The 21,565-nt window shown below is 43.4% G+C and overlaps 1 protein-coding gene across 1 annotated transcript in view; it reads left to right on the top strand.

Annotated features, from left to right (window-relative positions):
* The window catches only part of LOC142495603 (disintegrin and metalloproteinase domain-containing protein 9-like), a 131,586-nt gene that overhangs the window by 90,008 nt on the left and 20,013 nt on the right, over positions 1–21,565 (top strand). The window contains exons 15-17 of the mRNA XM_075601294.1: positions 8,363–8,468; positions 9,781–9,964; positions 10,942–11,028. Coding sequence (XP_075457409.1) covers positions 8,363–8,468; positions 9,781–9,964; positions 10,942–11,028 — 377 coding nt within the window. The remainder of the gene's footprint in view (positions 1–8,362; positions 8,469–9,780; positions 9,965–10,941; positions 11,029–21,565) is intronic.

The following is a 21,565-nucleotide window of genomic DNA, read 5'->3' as shown; positions in this document are numbered from 1 at the left end:
GGATTAAATAGATATATTATATGTTGTAACACTACAGGCCTTGTAAACTCACAAAAGGCCTTGTTTGATGTTAACTCCAAATTGGACACAGCTGACTCTAATAGGCCCTCAAACATACTTACCCTGTAATGTTTAAACCTTTAAATAAGTCTGAGCAATATAACAATCCCTGTTTACATATAAGGCCTTAAATACCGTAACATACACACACACACACACACATATATATATTTCATTGTTGGTTTTTGAGACATATATATATCTATTTTAAAATATACATATGTATATGTGTTTATGATATATATATATATATATATATATATATATATATATATATATATATATATATATATATATATATATATTTATATAGATATCTAGATATACACACATAGTCAAACTGTGTGAGACAGACAGAGAGTTAACCAGACAGAAAGATACACACAGTGAAATGTTGAAAAAAAGACAGAGAAAAACATTAGCAGGTGTGTGTGTATATCTCATTATATGTCAGTGTAGCCCGTTTTTTCATAATGCCAACACTGTAGAATTTCTCACCCACATTGTTTTTTAATTAAAATCCTACACTTGTTTTGAGAATGTAGATTAAGTAAAAAACAATGTAACTTTCACAGTGAAAAGGCAATCTTAACCAAAAAATGTGTGCTAATTATTTCTACACATTCAAATTGGGGGTTTAAAAAAGGAGTGAAACATGGAACTTGAAGTCTGACCTTGACAAAAACCCACAAAAGATAACATTTAAATAGTTTCACATTCAGAAGAAAAAACCTACAACTCAAATTTCACACATTGAGACGCAGCAATGGCAGAGCAGACAACATTGAACAGCCATCCGCATAAATCTTATAAAATAATGATAGCAGAGGCCATCATATCAACTGAACAACACAAAGCCAACGTGGGGCAGATCTATGACTTGATCAGAAGTAAATATCCATATTACCAAGACCCGTGCCACGCTGGAAATTTTAAATCATCTGTACGATTCACTTTATCAACAAATGAATGTTTTGAACGTGTCCAGGATAACCTACATGAAAGGTATGGATTTTGGCAGATTGCACCACAATTTTAAATTACCATGGAACATGGCACATATCTTCTGATAAGTAGCATATTTATTCCTAATACCAATAGCAATGGATCCGCTACTACTGTTCTGTCTGAATTGATACCTGTTGCAATATCTGCACCCTCCATTCCTGAAGCACAGATGCAAGATGAACATAACTACAATGATGTTTTTCCAAACCTTTTTGGTCAAAACACATAAGAATGGCAAAACCAAGAACTGTACGTACCTCCGGACGTATTGTTTGAAGAAGGCAGTGCCAATTCCTATGAGCGCCTCATGGAGATGTGTGTCCTACAGGATTCAACGGTTGCCTCAACCATGGATGATAATGCATTGTCTTTCTGGAGCGACCAGTTGCAGCCAAACGAAGTGTTACTTCTACAAGAATGGTAAATATAATAATTGTTATGCGTTGACTCACCGTTAAAAGTTTAAACTGTTTTCTATTCACCATTTTTACGCTAAATGCGTGGATACAGCGTAACATTGCAGACAGCATAACATGTAGCGTTCACAAACACATTGTTTCCTATTACAATATACTACAACCAGAAACATTAGTACACATTGGTAACGGAATAAATATACCTAGTTTCCTATCTCTTACAACATATCATTGCAACATGTTACCATAACTGTAACACACACCTCTTTGTTTGTCATGCAACATCAAAAAAAAGAGGGTCGGCCACATATGACGTGGGACCCTTGTCATGTGCCAAGGCGTCCTTAAAAAGGATTACGGATGTAAGCCCCGCCCCAAAGCCTATTGGCTGTGTCCATTTGTTATTGTTACGGTCACTGCACTGTGTCATGCGCGCGCGTCTGTGTTTGTGGGCGTTCACAGTGCGGTAGCCCAATGTTAATTTAGTGGGAGGAGTGTTTGCGTGCACTTCACGCTGCCTTAACATGACGTCACACGTATTGTATTCGCTCATTGGGTGATCGGCCGTTGTTTCCGTCCACACACGTCCGTTTAAAAAGATTATAGAAGTACGTGTTTAGAACGAATGTAGTTTCGTGTTCATTGGATTTGAAAGAAATATTATATGCTTAATGCTAGTAACAACATGTATTGAACACACAGCGTACACATTGTTTAGCGCATGCGCTAACACTTAGTCGACCCAGTCGTGAAGTGCGTGCGCAAATTAAGATGTGCGCGCACATTATTATGTATACTGCCAACGGAAAGATCATATCCATAGTTATGCCTGCTATGCAATTAACAAAAGGATACATAATGATGTTTACTTGTAACCTTGCACTTCTAACATATAAGTGAATAACGCGTGGATATACACAATCATATAGAGATGTGTAATGCGTTGTCACGGCTACACATATATAAAGGTGCCATCTGTGACCATCATCTGTTTGCTGTATTTCAGAGATGTCGGGGAAGAATCAATGGGATCAATGTATGATTTCAGAAGACTCAAACGTTATATGAGATGATTGTGAGGAGGAGCGACCGACTAATATACTACATAAGCAAGAATTTGTATAATGCTTGCAGCGCATATTAACAAACAATACAAAATGTGATCTGGTTATGCCTATATTTCATAACCACTTAATTAACATAATGATGTTGCTAAACAGTGTAGTTTGTTAATTTGATGTGTGTTCTTTATTTTGTACTAACATTATATGCCATGCTCTGTTTAATATATAACAACCATGGCCACTCTGCAAACACATTTGTGTAGTATATTGTATAATGGAACGTATGACTGTAGAAAGTATGTAAAGTAGACTTAAAACCAAGTAGCCATTTCATGTAAAAATTCTCATGTTCAATGGGGATGTTGTTAACATTGTTTTGGAGTGTGGCAAATAATTTTAATGCCAAGATGTAGTGCTCAACTATAATGCATGATGTTATGAATATTAGGTACAGATCATGTAAACATGTAATTTTCTGTGTATATTTAGTTTGCCAAACTAACTATATTTTACTGTGTTTAGTAAACGTTCAACACATACATAGTAAAGTGAGTATGATGATATAAGCTAACATAATAAACCTGATGTTATCATTTGACGGTGTTATACATGCATCATACAAAATTTGATACAGACACAAACAGTTGTCTTGAAAAGTGTGCCTATGCAAATGTGCACGTGATTGACATTCATATGTTGAGAATACTTGTAAATGATCATCATAATAATGATGAACTGACGTGAATGACATTACAACTATATTAACAACATTGTCATTGGGTGAAATTAATTATGCAAAATTACTAATAAATGTGTGAAATATTTTGCTTTGTGTTAACAGTTTGACACTTGTTACATGTAGGTCACATCACCACACATGTGTGACTTATACATACACATGTGACAATGTAAAACTAATCTTTACAATTAATTGATACCATTACTAATCACATACATTGCAACATATAAGATGTACAAAGCATTGGTGTGATTACAGGCATTCATGCATGGAGTGTTATGATCACTCATGTGCATCCGTGATTAATCACCTCCCCTAAGGAAAAAACTAGCAGCATTTATCCCCTTCTCTCCACCCACCACTATATTAGATTAATGGAAATTTTAAGGGAACATACATTAAATGTGATGTCATGTCACTAATCATTTTCAAATACATTTCTCATGATACCTCAATAGTAGCTAAACGCATGTACATGATACAGAAACGAGATGTATGTAAGATTTGAAGTTGACAACTAAGTTGGGTTTATACATCCTATAATTATACGTATATAGAGGTAGGCACATCTTATGACAGATGTCAGTTCATATACATACCATGATCAGTCATAGAGGAGATATACCTATAAAAAAAATGGAACAATATATAAATTGCAAACATTGACATGACATCTTCATTAACATAAGCAACACACCAAAGTGTCTATTTGTTGTTACATATGAAACACCATGTATATTTTGTCACATAAAATATGAAAAGCAGCCTGGTGTACACATCATATTGATGCGCATGTAACAGTGTAACAATAACATTGTATGTAACCATACTGCAAGAATGAATGACTATGGCCATACTATGTGTATTGTGTTTGCATAATCAACAACACAATGTTACGAAATTACTCATTTGTAACACCTGTTGTATTCACATACACACAACTAATTTACATTCGAAGAAGGATTATATAACCTGTGCAAGAATAACATACCGGTGCCACATGCCTTTGTCCACACAGCAGAGAAGAGAAAGGTGTGCAACCCATATTCATCTGTGTCCTAACAGAAAGTTATGTTAAAAAATGTAGTTTTAATATAACATAATTAATATATAAAAGTAGTACTAGGAACATATATGTATTTAGTTACAAGAAAAAAAAGTATTTATGACATTCTGGCGTGTCTCGGCACCACTGGCTGTTTGTTCATTTTCAGCTGGTACATTGGTGGATGCTCCTCTACCAAAGCCTCACCTATATCTGCGTGTACATTATGTCGGAGTGCCACATTGTGCAAAATGCAACAGGCAATGATAATATCAGACACTTTTTGTGGCTTATATTGAAGAGCCCCACCAGTTCTGTCGAGACACCTAAATCTTGTTTTGAGAAGGCCAAATGTCCTCTCTATAACAGATTGCGTAGATATATGGGCAGCATTGTACCTCTCCTCTGCTTCAGTTTGAGGGTTTAGCACCGGGGTCAACAGCCACGGCCTAATTCCGTATCCTGAGTCACCTATAATCAATGGAGCACACATAAGGTAACATTAGTGATAACATTCTAAAATAAAATCATTCCTAAACAAAAATGAGGTTTGTGTTACAACATCCAAATATGTACTCACCCAGCAGCCAACTAGGTCCAAAATGGCCGTCTTCGAAACCATGGAAGACTGATGAGTTCCTCAGGATAGAGGAATCGTGACTGGAACCAGGGAATTTGGCTACCACATGCATTATCTTCATTGTGGCATCGCATACCACCTGTACATTCAGGGAATGGTAGTGCTTACGGTTGCGGTAAGCATGCTCACTCTGACTAGGCGGAATCAAAGCAACATGGGTGCAATCGATTGCACCCAGCACACATGGTATCCCTGCTATGGTATAAAAGCCATTCCTGACTTCCAGCCACTCTGTGTGCTCTGTAGGAAAATGAATATAATTCCTAGCGCGTCTATTGAGTGCATAGAGAAACTGGGTAAAGGCCCGCGAGAATGTAGATTGCGAGACCCCGCCCACTATGCCCACAGTTGTCTGGAATGACGCGGAAGCAAGATAATGTAATGAGCACAGCATTTTAACAAGCCCAGGGACTGCACGACCTCTGGCTGTCAAAAAATCTAAATCTCCCCTTATCTCTTCATAAAGAGATAAGATTGCTACTGAACTCAAACGATAGCGACTTACTATCTCCTCCTCACTCATCCCATCTAACAGGGTTCTCTCCCTGTACACACGCGGACGAGCCACAACTTCTCTCCTCTGTCTTCTCCTCTGATCTCCTGTCCCTGTCCCTGTCGTGTCCACGTGCCTGTCCCTGGTTCTGTCCCTCCCTTGCCCTATGTCATTCTCTTCATCAGCAAGCCACTCGTGCAAAAGAATGTTACGACGTCTCCTAAACAAGCGCAACATTTTGAAATCTGTAGCTGTGAATGAGCAGGTAATGGCCGTCCTTTAAATAGCTATGTGATGATGTCAGGTGACTTTGTAAAATGCAACGTGTTACATTAACATATTAAAGTACTTGGCTCCCAAGCTGTATCCATTTGATCTAAGAAGTATTATTTCTGTGTATTCAGCAGCCAATCCTGATATTTCACAATGATGTAACGTGAAGCTTTGTACAAGCATTCATTGTAAATGATTAGTGTAATGTGTAATGCATGTACCACTTCTGAACGCAACACTCAGTCATGTAATTATGCTAAAACCATGAGATTGACGTAGAAAAAGTTTGCTGCAACATGTCTAATTTGCCATGTTAGTGTCACATGTTCACAACAATTAATTCTCGTGTGCATATGCATACATTTATGGCATCAGGATAGTTGCTATTGAATCATTTTGAAACGTGTAACAATGAGTAACTATTCTAGATGTGTGTATAAGTTAGCATGAAGTGCTTGTAATGCAACGTTTACAATGTAAACATGCAATGTGATTGACTGTCCAATAGCGGACGTCATCAAAAAAGGGAGGACACAAAGTACATGTAAACATGAGAAGAAAGATGTACATGAACGTTTGATGATGCGTTACACATTACAAGCATTGTCTAATGTAAAGCAACATGAATATACGGTGGATGTGTTAGATGTGTGACATGGGTAACATCATATAATAAATTGTCGCACAGTTCAATAACATGTATGATATGATGTGATCTTCTCCTTTAAGAGTTGAGTATAGGTTTTTCCATTGACACATCATCACATGATGAGTAATGTGACACGCAAATGATGAAAACATATAAAAGTACAATGTTATGCAAATAATAAACGTCAGGTGTGACACAATGCAGTGAATGCCCCCCACACTGTAATGCTAAACACATTTGTATTGTGAGAAATAGAACGTAAACAGTACTATAATGTTATACGTCCCCGCTCCATTGACTCCATTGATGTACAGAAGAGTTTTTTTTTCTAAGTGCTGTTCCGGCAACCTTAGCGATCGTTCTCCCCTCCAACTTGCCAACTTTAGTTGGCGGGACAAATTGGCCATGAAGTCTCAATTTCTTAGTGCCGATCAGCCCCGATAAGCTGATTTTGCTACTTGAATACAGCCGAATTAAAAAAGTGGCGATAAGTGCCGAAAACCGGTTTATCGGCAAGCGACTGGCCATAACAAAATTATCGGATACGAAAACTGGCGAAATCAAGCAATTAACGGTGCTTACTGAATCTCAAACCCAATTTTGGCGGGAAAATGGCGAAAAAAGCCTTATCAACGCTTACTGCATGAAGCCCTTAATTCCTATGGAAACAGTAAGGGTGTACTTAGTTTTTCACACATAGCTTCTCCATTTTGGCTTTATTTTTGTTAAATAAATCATGACACGGTGTAATATGTCATGTGTTGTTGTTTATCTGAGGTTGTATTTACCTAATTTTTAGACCTGCTAAGGAACAGATGATTGTTATTATGTCCTGATATGTAAAACCATGGAATTCAAAGAGGGTGTACTTTCTTCTTCACATGACTACAGTAATTGATATATATATATATATATATCAGAATAAATGAGTTCTTCACTTTTTTATTTGGACTAACATGTCATAGGACAAGCTTTCGAGCTTTCAACTTATGACATAAATTGTTAGTCCAAATGAAAAAGTTATCACCTAATACTGAAGAGCTCATTTATTCTGCACTATCGCAACTGGACTAACATGGATATATATATATATATATATATATATATATATATATATATATATAGCTGTGTTAGTATATATATATATATCCAATAGTATATAGTATACCTCAACCCAATATTCAAATTCTGATTGGCATCAATAGCTTGTGGTGGTGCACATAGACTCCTAATTGATAGGAGTTGTAGAGTAGAGAACTCTGTATTTGCAAATATTAAGCTCACTAATACCACAGTGTTAAGATTCCGTCTGATAGAACACAGGTATAATGGTATTCCAAATACTGGGCTGGTGGTGGCAAATTCATAATAGGAGAACCCTGTATAGCAATTAGTTAACCCCTACTTGATAGAATTAGTATGGATTTCTTGCCACAGTTTAATATTCTGTGTAGTGGAACATAGTACTGTGTGATGATACTCACAGCACACTAGGCTAGCAATTACAGGTTCATATACTCAAATGACGCCACAGTATGGTAGTTTCGTTATTGAAACACACCAATTGTGAGAGTAGTTGTAGTATTTAAACTTATATGTTATGATCTGTTATTGAGCGGTTCCATGCACTGCCTGGGCTTATCTTGCAGCTAATGATGCCTACTTTTAGAATATAGGCTTCTATACCACTCGGTCTAGCGCAGTATTAATTGCCCGCTACTAATGTATTGTACAATTGTTTAGTCGGTGGGATACTTATTTTTGTACTGTTTACTGATACAGCATTTTTACTGTTCTTGTTCTTTAAAGACCAGTGGTTTTCAGCAAAAGGGTTAATTTCATCAATGTGTCTTTAATTTTCATGTTGAGAAAGCTTAACGTTTTATCTCATCTGCAATATATGTTGCAGATTGGAACTGATTGTGGCTTTAAATTGATGAGCAAAGCTATATTAGAAATGATGCCCTCGTTTCAGGATCCAGAGCTGCTGATGAAATGTGCTTTGATGAAGTGAACAGTAAGAAAGGCCATTTGGATTACTGTGGCACGAACCAGCATAATTCAAAAACTTGTCAGGGACGGTAGGTTCCAGTGTAAACCCAAATCCTACTGATTTTCAGGGAGTCTCAAAAACAAGACAACCTATTAAGGCGACCAAGCCTATTAAAGACGGAACACTCCTCCTAAGGTCCAGATCCACAAAAGGGGGCTAAGCTTTAGCATGCCTCAACTTCCATTCATATAAATAGGAGTAAAGGCGTACTAAAGCTTAGCACCATTTTGTCTGCTGCCTGGGACCGATCAACCTGGCAAATAAGCTTTTAATTCAAGTTTGGTGATGTCACTGCCCTCACTTGGAAGGGATAAACCTGCAACAGGGGGAATTAGGTTAATTGGCTGCTCTTTTATGTTAGGTGGACATTTATTTTGGCAGGATTGGAAGGGTCAATGTGCTTACGGTAAAAGCCTGGGCCATGTGGTTTGGAAAGGAGTTATTGGAGGCAGTAAAGGCAGTGGGTATAGGATCAGTTATGGGGTAAATTATAGGGAGTGGTTATAGAAGAAGTTATGGGCGTAGTTGTACAGAGCGATTAGAGAGACCGGTTATAGGAGCAGTTAGAGGAGTTATAGGGAATAGTTATATGAGAAGTAAGTTAGGGGCGTAGTTATACAGAGCGGTTAGAGAGCAGTTAGAGGAGGACTTAAAGGAGCAGTTATAGGTGTTATAGGTGTTATAGGAAGTAGTTATAGAGAGCAGTTAAGAGGAGGATTTTTGCAGGTATGGGTTCAGTTAGGGGAAAAGTTAGAGGAAAAGTTAGATGGAGCAGTAAGGGGAGGAGTTATTGGAGCCGTTATGACGAGTATTATAGGGAGTGGTAATAGGAGCAGTTAGAAGAGCAATTATAGAGCGTGGTTATAGGAGCAGTGCGAGGAGGCAATATCAGCTACTGTTTTAGGAGAAATTATAGGAGCAGTATGGGGAGGCATTAGAGGTAATGATTATTGGAGTATTTATACTGACTAGTTATCAGAAGTTGGGAGAGGAGTTCATTTGTTTTTGAATTAAGCACATTTGTAATTAGTTCATTGTGGTCTTACATGAGACTCTATATTTAGTCCCATGACACTGTTGTATAATAATAACTTGATTTCATAAAGCTCTTTTCTCTCCATGGGAGAAATTACACACCATTAGAATATTGTGCTGTGCATACAATTCTACTGCCCTGAAAAGCTTACAATTGATGTTTTGGTGCTTGAGGCACAGGGAGATATGGAGACTTGCCCAAGATCACAAGGAGCTGACACCAGGATTTGAATCACTAAGCCACTCCTTTAGCATCTAGACAGACTGCTGACCACATACTTTTCATCCCATGATATATCATGTAGGGACTTCATGTGTGGAAAGCTAGTCTGCACACACCATCAGAGGACACCAGTACACTACCTTCCTATGGTCTTTAAGTATTTTAACATCGGAAATGCCACGTGTGTGTCAATGGATTTACAGTCTGCGGACGACATTGTGGATACCTCAAAAGTGGAAGATGGAACCAAATGTGGTGAAGGAAAGGTAACAATGTAGCTATTCTTTTCTGGATTCTGTAACAGGGATTGGTCAGATTTCTGAAGCGCAGTCCCATCATTAGCAGTGATCTTTTGCAGCCAGGTAAGAGATGCATAAAACAAATGAAACAGATGTATTTAAAATCCGTTTTACAACACTTTCTTTTGTTAAATTGTGCACTGAACTATTTAAGGAGGGTGGGGAAATTATTTTGAATGGAGCCTCCATCGCAACAATTCCATGATTAGAAGTGGGTCCTCTGTCAAAAGAGCAACTAGGAAATTGGATTAAACGGGAGGGAAAAACTATTAAAAATACTTATACAATCATTAAAAAAAGTGTTTCAATCCATTAAACATATCACTGCCATTCGTTTACTATGTTCCGAGATAGGATATCTATACAACGTTGATAAAACTGCAGATTCTTCTGTGGATAGTGATACCTTTCTGTCAACCTACATGAGAGTTTCCCAGAAATTTATTTTATATATTTATATTTTATTTTCACACAAGTGTTTTTGACCATACTCTTAATGTTTATATCCCAGTTACAAAAACACCAGAAGTGCTGGTTGAATTTGTATGCTCTTACGATGTCCTTGTTGGTGACATTCAGAAACTCGGGGTACTCCTGAACAACAGGAACCCTCTTATTTCCTTGACAGACCCTTTTTGGAGGAGTGCTCCGAATGTACCTTCCTACCCCTAAGTTCCTGGTCTTCCACTTACGACTGTGACACCACCTGGATTTTCAGACTGATTCATAAGACATTTATAAGGCATCTGAGAACCAGATGCAGAGCAATGCATTGCAGGCCCCTATGGTAACCAAAGGGTTAAAAGGTTTTTTTATTTTCGCTGATAGAATGACAGGATACATACATGGCCTCCATAGCATGCTCCCTTTATCAAACAGCCCCCCCCCCCCTCAACACACATAATCCTCTACTCAGCTCCTGAACAATATTCTTCTGTTTGCAGATATGTTGGGCCACGTCTTGCGTCAACATAAGCTCCCTATTAATGCATAAGAACTGCACCTCTGCTATCTCCTGTAACCAGCGTGGGGTAAGTGCTCAAATCTATTGCTGAGATTTGTAACAATAGTTAAGGTTAGGAGCTTATTCTATATCCACAGCCGATCGGCCCAAATTCCTTATGATCGGCCACTTCAGTAGATATAGAATATATATATAGATTACGGGTGTGCAAACTGGGGGATGCAAGATTTTCCAGGGGGGGCGCGGTGGTTACAGAGGGGATTGCGTGAGGCCTTTGCAACTTCCCTTACCTTGTCTTCGGTGACGTGTTGCCATGGCAATGCGGCATCAGATGACGCTGCGGGTCACGACATCATGACATGTTGCCATGGCAACGTGATCCAGCAGCGTCATTTAACGCCAGAGACAAGGTAAGAAGGGGGGTGCAAACGGAGAAGTTTGCACATCCCTGATTATATATATATTTATTTATTAAGCAGACACTGTGATGATGATTTACCATGCTGCAACTGAGGCGGTTATGCTCTACAGTTCACTAGTACTGATCAGGCACAAACGCACGGACACGTTCTATCAAGTCAATGGGAGTTTAATTTTAGAGCATAACCATCTTAGCGGAATCAGACATTTGGTTGCGGTCGTCTCGCCGTGACTAAGTCTCCACCAGTTTTCGACCGTCTGGGACGCTCCGTTGCTGGATGTTCAAGCACCGGCCACTTCGCCAAGGTAAATTAATTTAAGGGATTATTGAGCTGTATAGTTAGTGGATTGAGGATAGGGTTTTTAGGGTAGGGGCTTAGGGTAAAGGGTTAAGGTTTTAAGGGTAGGGGTATGTAACAGGGGAGTAATCCCTGTTCAAGTAATGTGCCTTTAATCTAGCAGTGTGGTGGTTAACTGCTGGTAGTCAATTAATAAACACCACCTGCCTGATTTAGATTGCTTACAAAAACCTGTCTGTTGAGACAGGAAGTGACTCCTTAGCTCACGTGTGAGCTGAACTTTGGAGACAGAGCAGAGGTTCTTGAGTCTCCCAGAAGAGACAGACCAAGAGAACACAGATCTCTGGAGCTGACCATGTCTTGAGCTCTGCCAGAAGACACAGCAGAGCTGCTTCCAAGACACAGGGGAAATTTCTAAACCTGAATGCTGACAAACCCTGAAGAAAAGGTAGCAACCAGGGACAGAGAAGATTTCCCCTCCAAACTACAAGGAACTGATAAGACTTTTATTACAAGACTTTTTATATCTGTTCATTTCATGCTATGTGTTTGGGGCTGGGAGACATGCTTAACTAAGGGAGTTGTGAATTGCATATTATTTCACTAGAACCACTCCCAAGTGAATAGAAGCTGTGTTTCCCCCTTGTTTGGATGGTTTCCTGATGTTAAGGAAAAGGCACAATAAAGCCTCGTTATAATTTCACCTTATAAAGTCTCCAATTGTGTACCTCTGTGAACGTCCGTCTACATATGGTGTCCGAAGTGGGACGAGAGGTCGTCTTTGAAGTTAGAAAGAACCGGAGATTTTTTCTGTGGAATTTTTTTATGCTTTTTGCCTACTCTCAGGCAGCAGAGACCAGAATTAAAGTGATACACACCACTGCACTGAAACCCCAATCCCAAGAGGAGAAAGACTGCTGAAGCAGCTAAACCTTATTTGCCTATCACAAAGTGTAATATAGTCATTGAAATAGGGGTTTTGCTTTCCAGCCATAGTCATGGTTCAAGAAGTGAGTCAGCCCTTAAAAGGGATAGGTGTTTGTTGTTTTCAAAAGTTTCGCTGAAGCAGTGAATACAGATGGTGACCCACGAGCGGTACTGATTTTGCAAATAAAGGTTGCCACACCGCATAGGGCTACCAGCTGTGAATGGAGTATATGCAGAAAAGTGTGAAAATTGATACAAGACTGTGCTGAAGCAGGGGAATTTTTAGCTTACAAATGCTGAGTGTAAAATTGCCCTATAAGGGAAAAAGGGATTGCTGAACTGTGTAAAAGGTATTTCAAAGCCAATTGCTTAGTGTTGAGTCATCCTGCCGGGAATGAAAGAAATAGTCCACTGCAAAGAATGTTTTTTTTTCTGCAAGTAAAAAAGTCTGCTTATATATCTTGGGAGCAAAACAGACACCCAAAGTGTGAAGTGTGAATGCCATAATACCCAAAGATGAGACTGAAAATTACTGAACTCAAGCAGAAAACCAAATTCTGTTGCTGAAGCGGGGGGATTGCACCTAGCAAGTAAATGGTGTAAAGCAAATAGACGTTTTTACCTAGCAATTGTACATCTTGTATACCTGATAAGAGAAAATGCATGCACAGTACTGCTGATATTGTAAAAAATTACCCAAGAAAGAAAAGTCTACTGAGATGCCTGTGAGAGCTATGACCTCTACAAGCAGGGTATGCCCACCTGTAGGACTACCACAATTGGAGGTTCTAGCAAATACAGTGGCAACAGCTGCAATAGCGCCTCCTGATGTCAGGAAGAAAATTACACCTGATAGCCTAAAAATGGAGGACAAGATGCAGCGTTCCTGTAATGAACCCTACCCCACGGAAGAGTGGCCCTTCCAGTCCAATAAAGAGGAAGACATCTCTTACGGGGAACCCGAACCGAGTCACATCCACAAAACACCCCAAGAATGGTGGGGGTGCCTGAACTCGGCACGAACAGAAAAGACCGCCCTCTATGATGACGAATATGGTCGACAAGAGAAAGAGCGGGAGCAGCAGATCACCCAATATTTCTGTCAGCTAAAGCAACTGCAAGAAAAGCCTGGCGTATATAATGAAGCTGCTAAAGTATCAAATAAAGAAGGAGACCCCAGTATTCCTGATGGGACGGAGTCATCCAAAACAAAAAAGCGGAAAAAGAAAAGCGGTTCTTCACTTACCGTGGAAGGAACAGACACGTCCGCAGATCCTGTGGAGGAAAAGGGGGACCGAGTTGCCCTGCAGCCTAGAGAAAATGGAGAATTCGTCCCGCGGTTAACCGAATATCCAGAGGGTCCAAGGCAGAAGTCGTGTACCCCAAAGAAGTGTCTGTCCGGTGCCAACAGTGAGGAACCCTCAACCAACCATCCCAGGGAAGTGGAGCCGGAACCAGTGAGTGACGATCCCTTGACCAACCCTGAAGATGCCCTGAAAAATGCCAGGCATGACTGTGATATGCTCCGTGAACAATTGAAACAAAAGGAATATGGTTACACAGAGCTACAGAAAAATAAAGTGAAACTACAAAAAGATGTGCTCACAATTTACTCTTTAACCAGGACAGAATTAGACGATCTCAAGACTGAGCTAGATACTGCAAATGCTACTATTTCCGCCATGGATGGAAAGCAGAGCCAATCTGATAAAATGGTGGCTACGCTAAAGCGGAAGTATGAGGAGGCACTGAAGCAGATGACAGTCTTCCAGCAAGAGGTTCACACTCTTCGCATAGAGCTGAATGCCTCACAACAGGAGGTAAACAGTGTCCGGATAGAGGTGGACGTATCTCAGAAAGAGGTTCAGACACTCCGCAGAGCACTGGATGCCTCACATCATGAGAGCAACAGCTACCGCACAGTCCTGGAAGTTTCCAGAAAGGAACTACACAGTCTCACTGGGGAGCTGGACATTGCTAAAGAAACTATTGCCAATCTTAATACAAATCTCCAAGTCTCCCAGAAGGAGCTTCAGACCCTCAACCTAGAGAAGGATGTCTCACGCCAGGAGACTGTCAGTCTCAAAGCAGATGTGCGTAAATGGAAGGAGGACTGCAAAGAAGCCCTGAATAGTACAGAGACTGAAAAAGGAGAACATTTAAGATTACAAAGAAAAAACGTAAAACTCAAAGAAGAAAATTTTAATTTGACAAACGACGTCAAGGAAAAAAATGAAAAGCTGCACGAGCTTAAAGAAATAAATAGACTTTTGGAAGGTGAGAAGTTTGAAGCAGAGCACCGACTGCAGAACCAACTGCAAGGTCTGCGTACGCACCTCGAGAAGGCAGAGGAGAAGCAGCGAACTCTGCAGGATGACAATCTGCAGGCTGTTAAAGAAATGCAAGTGCTGCAGGAACGTCTGATGACCCAGTATGTCCCCGCAAAGCAGCATGAGAAACTGAAGGCTACCCTGAGCATCACCAAAGCAACGCTAAAGGCCAAGCTTAGAACCCAGGTGACCTGGCACAAAAAGGGAGCACAAGAAGGTCCAGAAACTGAAACAAGTAACTGTGGCCCAAGCAAAGAAGTTCATAGTGCTTCACAATGCAATAAAAATGTGGAAGCAAGCTCAGAGAAAGCAAAGCATGCAGATAAATTCCCTGAGAAGACGCACTCAAAAAACAGGGATGTCTCGCGGATGAGATTACAGTCCTACAAGGACAAGTATTGACCCTGACTAAGCGTCAGTATCCCACAGCCTCAAAAACCCATGACGACAAGGGTACAGTGAGAGCTGGGAATACCGCTCATCTGAAAGACTAGCAAAACCTTCAGCCACCCAGCAGGCAACAAAAGAAGGTACACGTGCTGAATTAAAACCAGAAGAATCCTTAGCTGATGAAGCTGAAAAGATGGGACATTCTCTGGAAGTGGGTGTAGAATTGCAACTTAATCTCAAAGAGGCTGAACTAGCAACCCCATTGAGTGGGAAAAGGGCAGAGAGACAGCTTCAAGAGCGGAAAACTCAAAGGGCTTTTCTTAAATGCTCTGCAACTGCTGCCATACAGTATGCCTACAATAAGATGAGCACCCGACGCAAGGGAAATCTCATGACCGCGCACGTAGAAAAAAGAATATACTTGGGAAAAGTCCTCCTCGAGCGACTGAGGGGTGCTGATCTCAAGCACCTTCAGGAGGAGACACGAATAAACTGGAGAAAGGGCTCCAATCCCAGCAGGACTGAGGGTTCTCTTCCTCCATCCACTCTCATTCAAGTCACAGAGATATCTAGAATGAGAGTGGAAGGATGGGCTTTGGCCGTGGCAAGCCCGAGCTTCCCACAAACAGGGGAGGTATGTAACAGGGGAGTAATCCCTGTTCAAGTAATGTACCTTTAATCTAGCAGTGTGGTGGTTAACTGCTGGTAGTCAATTAATAAACACCACCTGCCTGATTTAGATTGCTTACAAAAGCCTGTCTGTTGAGACAGGAAGTGACTCCTTAGCTCGCGTGTGAGCTGAACTTTGGAGACAGAGCAGAGGTTCTTGAGTCTCCCAGGAGAGACTGACCAAGAGAACACAGATCTCTGGAGCTGACCATGTCTTGAGCTCTGCCAGAAGACACAGCAGAGCTGCTTCCAAGACACAGGGGAAATTTCTAAACCTGAATGATGACAAACCAGGGACAGAGAAGATTTTCCCTCCAAACTACAAGGAACAGATAAGACTTTTATTACAAGACTTTTTATATCTGTTCATTTCATGCTATGTGTTTGGGGCTGGGAGACATGCTTAACTAAGGGAGTTGTGAATTGCATATTATTTCACTAGAACCACTCCCAAGTGAATAGAAGCTGTGTTTCCCCCTTGTTTGGATGGTTTCCTGATGTTAAGGAAAAGGCACAATAAAGCCTTGTTATAATTTCACCTTATAAAGTCTCCAATTGTGTACCTCTGTGAACGTCCGTATACAGGGTAGCATTAGTATTAGGGGTTAAGATTAAGGGGTTTTAGGGTAAGGTTAGGGATTTATCTTGGCGTCGAAGCGGCCGGCGGTGAGGAGAGTGGCGGCAACACAGCCGCGACCAAATGTACTAGATCGCCTTTTAGAGTATGCGCCAGGTGCTGTTCATTCAGCGCCAGTTTGGAACTATCCGTTTTGACAAGTGTGGATGCATGTTCATGTTATTGGGCACGGTCAGGAACACACAATGTACTGGGACACACCAGACAGGCTGGAATATACAACAGGCTACTTTTGTCAGGGCTCATATCGCAGAAAGAATCCGTGATTGGCAGAAAAGAACAGTAAAAAGTATGGATATATAATGTATACACACATCTACTATATATATATATGTATACACAGTGGTCGACAAATCACTCAAAAATCTACTCGCTGAACCAAAAAATCTACTCGCCTACTCGCCACCTAGCCCCTCCCTAGCCCTGCCCCCAGCCCGCTTTTTTTTAAACGAAAGAAATTGAACTAATAAGAGCTAATAACAACATTTGTTTTTTAAATAAGTTTATTTATTGTATTAGATTTAAATTTTACTATAATTAGTCCTTGTTATGAGAGTGTGAGAGTGTGTGGAAATGTCGGATCTAGAAAAAAAAGCCAGATGTGAATGAATAGTTTCCTGAACCCCTTTAACCAGTGTCAGGATGCCCCCGCTTCACAATATCTAAAAGCAGCAATCCCGGCTGGGATCTTACCTGATCCGCAGTCCCTCAATGTCCAGGTACCCTCTTTCCCGCAATGTTATACATTGGAGGGGAGGTGTTTTCTACCTGTCTTCTGGGTTAGGGGAGGTTCCAATGTCTCCCGTGTGAAGCTTGAGAGTCAGATCTGGGAGAAAGCAGTATAAGTTATTTCGGTGTAGGTAGAGGGCAATTAAGATATATAGGATAAATAAGATATCCAGAGTGTGAGATAGAGAGAGTGTGAGAGACAGAGAGAGTGTGAGAGACAGAGAGAGTGTGAGAGACAGAGAGAGTGTGAGAGACAGAGAGAGTGTGAGAGACAGAGAGAGTGTGAGAGACAGAGAGAGTGTGAGAGACAGAGAGACACAGAGTGTGACAGAGAGACACAGAGTGTGACAGAGAGACACAGAGTGTGACAGAGACACAGAGTGTGACAGAAAGCGAATGTGACACAGAGAAAGAGGGTGACACAAAGAGAGAGAGAGAGTGACAGAGAGAGAGAGTGACAGAGAGAGAGAGAGAGAGTGACACAGAGAGAGAGAGAGAGTGACACAGAGAGAGAGAGAGAGTGACACAGAGAGAGAGAGAGAGTGACACAGAGAGAGAGAGAGAGTGACACAGAGAGAGAGAGTGACACAGAGAGAGAGAGAGAGTGACACAGAGAGAGAGAGAGAGTGACACAGAGAGAGAGAGAGAGTGACACAGAGAGAGAGAGAGAGTGACACAGAGAGAGAGAGAGAGTGACACAGAGAGAGAGAGAGAGTGACACAGAGAGAGAGAGAGAGTGACACAGAGAGAGAGAGAGAGTGACACAGAGAGAGAGAGAGAGTGACACAGAGAGAGAGAGAGTGACACAGAGAGAGAGAGAGTGACACAGAGAGAGAGAGAGTGACACAGAGAGCGCGACACACACAGAGAGCGCGACACACACAGAGAGCGCGACACACACAGAGAGCGCGACACACACAGAGAGCGCGACACACACAGAGAGCGCGACACACACAGAGAGCGCGACACACACAGAGAGCGCGACACACACAGAGAGAGCGCGACACACACAGAGAGAGCGCGACACACACAGAGAGCGCGACACACACAGAGAGAGCGCGACACACACAGAGAGAGCGCGACACACACAGAGGGCGCGCGACACATACAGAGGGCGCGACACACACAGAGAGAGCGACACACAGAGAGAGAGAGGGTGACAGAGAGAGAGAGAGAGGGTGACAGAGAGAGAGGGTGACAGAGAGAGAGGCTGACAGAGAGAGGGTGACAGAGATAAAGAGTTTGACACAGAGAGAGGGTGAGAGAGAGGATGACGGAGAGAGAGAGAGAGTATGTGGGTGAGGTGGTGGGTGACTGACACTCTGGTGGGTGGGTGGGTGGATGACTGACTGACACATGATTGACCGACACTTTGGGTGACTGACTGACACTTGGGTTGACTGACTGACACGTGGGTGGGTGGGTGTTTTCGGTGACTTACACGTGGGTGGGTGACTGACTGACTGACACTTTTGACTGACACTTGGGTGGGTGAGTGGGTGACTGACACTTTGACTGACTGACACTTGGGTGGGTGACTGACTATGGGTGGGTGTCTGTATTCACACACACTCACTGTCACACACTGTGTCACACTGCCACACACTATCACTGTCACACACTGTCACTCACTCTCTCACACACTCTCAAACACACCCGCATGCAGGGGGGCCTCGACACGGCATGGGAGGCCTCGGCATTGCAGGGGGGGCCACCACACGGTAGGGGGGCCTCCACACGGCAGCACGGGCCGCCCCACTGTCACACACTGTCACGGTCACACACTGTCACACTGTCATTGTCTCACACTGCCACACACTGTCATTGTCTCACACTGTCACACACTGTCATTGTCTCACACTGTCACACACTGTCACACTGTCACACACTGTCACACTGTCACACACTGTCACACTGTCACACACTGTCACACTGGCTCACACTCACTGGCTCACACTCACTGGCTCACACTCACTGGCTCACACTCACTGGCTCACACTCACTGGCTCACACTCACTGGCTCACACTCACTGGCTCACACTCACTGGCTCACACTCACTGGCTCACACTCACTGGCTCACACTCACTGTCTCACACCCACTGTCTCACACCCACTGTCTCACACCCACTGTCTCACACCCACTGTCTCACACCCACTGTCTCACACCCACTGTCTCACACCCACTGTCTCACACCCACTGTCTCACACCCACTGTCTCACACTCACTGTCTCACACCCACTGTCTCACACCCACTGTCTCACACTCAATTGTCTCACACTATCTCTCTGTCTCACACTCACTGTCTCACACACACCCGCACGCAGGGGAGGCCTCTACACGGAAGGGGGGGTCTCCGCCCGGTAGTGGGGGCTGCCGCACAGAAGGGGGGGCCTCTGCCAGGCAGGGGGGAGACCAAACGGAAGGGGGAGCCTCCGCATGGCAGAGCGGGCCGCCACACTGCAGGGGGGCCTCTGCCCGGCATGGTGAGCCGCTGCCCGGAAGGCAGGGGCCTCCTCATAGCAGCGCGGGCCGCCACTCGGCAGGGTGGCCTCCACCCGGCATGGTAAGCTGCCGCCCCCTCAGGGGCCTCCGCATAGCAGCGCGGGCCGCCGCTCGGCAGGGGGCCTCCGCCCGGCATGGTGAGCCGCCGCCCGGAAGGCAGGGGCCTCCGCATAACAGCACGGGCCGCCTTTCGGCAGTGGGGCTTCCGCCCGGCATGGGGAGCCACCGCTCAGAAGGCAGGGGCCTCTGCATGGCAGCGCAAGCCACCACATTGCAGGAGGGGCTGCAGCTCGGCAGGGGGGCCGAGACACGGTAGGGGGGTGCCGAGACACGGTAGGGGGGGGCCGAGACACAGTAGGGGGGGCTCCACATGGCACGCGGGCCGCCGCACGGCAGGGGGGGCGCCACCCGGCAGGGGTGACCGCCGCAAGGTAGAGGGGTTTGCCGCAGGGCACACAGGCAGAGAATTGAGGCATGGCAGGGAAGGGACACATGGGAGGAGAGGCAGGGAAGGGAATGGAAATATGGCAGGATGTAATGTACGTGCTCACCACAAACCTGGACCGGACCGCGGGGCTGAGGTGGGGAAAGAGTTACGCCGACCTTAGACCACGCAGGCTGATCCGGATTGCGCAGTTCGTCGTCGTACGTAGCAGGGTCAGGACTGGAGAAGGCAGGATAATCCGTGGACAAGCCGGGGTCAGGATAGGAGAAGGCTGGGTAAACGATATCCATGCTGAGGTTCGGCAACAGGACGCTTGAGCGAAGGTGCTCCAACGTAGACAGGAACAGGAACGGGGGATCCAGTGCATCAGCACAAAACAGCACCCCCTAGCCGGGTACAGCTGTGAGTAGTGGAGACCACTGGGAGCAGGAGATTGCAGCAGGTAACAGGAACAACGATGCAAGCCTCTGCAATGGAGAGTATGCAGCAGGTAACAGGAAGCACCGATGCAGGCCTCTGCAGGAGAGATAGGGGATCCAGTACATCAGCACAAACAGCACCCCCTAGCTGGGTACAGCTGTGAGTAGCGGAAGCCACTGGAAGCAGGAGATTGCAGCAGGTAACAGGATCAACGATGCAGGCCTCTGCAATGGAGAGTATGCAGCAGGTAACAGGAAGCACTGATGCAGGCCTCTGCAGGACTGGAAGCAGGGAACAGGTACAGCAGACAGGACAAGAAACACTGAGGCTTCAGTGTAACCGCGGCCGTGCGGTGGGGTCTGCCAGTAACTGAGAACTATGACAAGAAGGCCAGGCAGGCCAAACACAGGCTGTGGCAAACACAGTTACTAGAGAAAGTCTATGTTCAGCAACTTCCTGGTGGGCGGGGCAGGAGTTAAATAGAACAGACAGCCAATGAGACAGAGCTGCATAGGAGGCAGCAAGAAGCAGGCTGCAGTCTAATTGCAGAGGCAGGTGATTCTTGATTGCAGGTTCAAGGGGGTCTATTTTGATCTGGTTTAACGGCCAATTCAGTTGAACAGCAATTCTACTTGTTGCCAAGTAGAGCAAAGAAAAACCAGTCAAACAAAAATATAAAGGGAACCAACAAGTGCACTGTGAAAAGTGCACTTAAAAAAGAAGGGTTAACTCAAAAGAACCCATGATGGGGGATACAGAGCAGAGCACCCCGCCTAACGCCCACTGGGAGGCAAACTCCGAAACCGTCCCAGCGGACTCGGCGTACGTGAACTC

This window comes from Ascaphus truei, chromosome 5 (assembly GCF_040206685.1).
Source record: "Ascaphus truei isolate aAscTru1 chromosome 5, aAscTru1.hap1, whole genome shotgun sequence".
Lineage (NCBI taxonomy): Eukaryota > Metazoa > Chordata > Amphibia > Anura > Ascaphidae > Ascaphus > Ascaphus truei.
The sequence above is the reverse complement of the archived record's forward strand: the minus strand, read 5'-3'. Positions and strand labels throughout refer to the sequence as shown.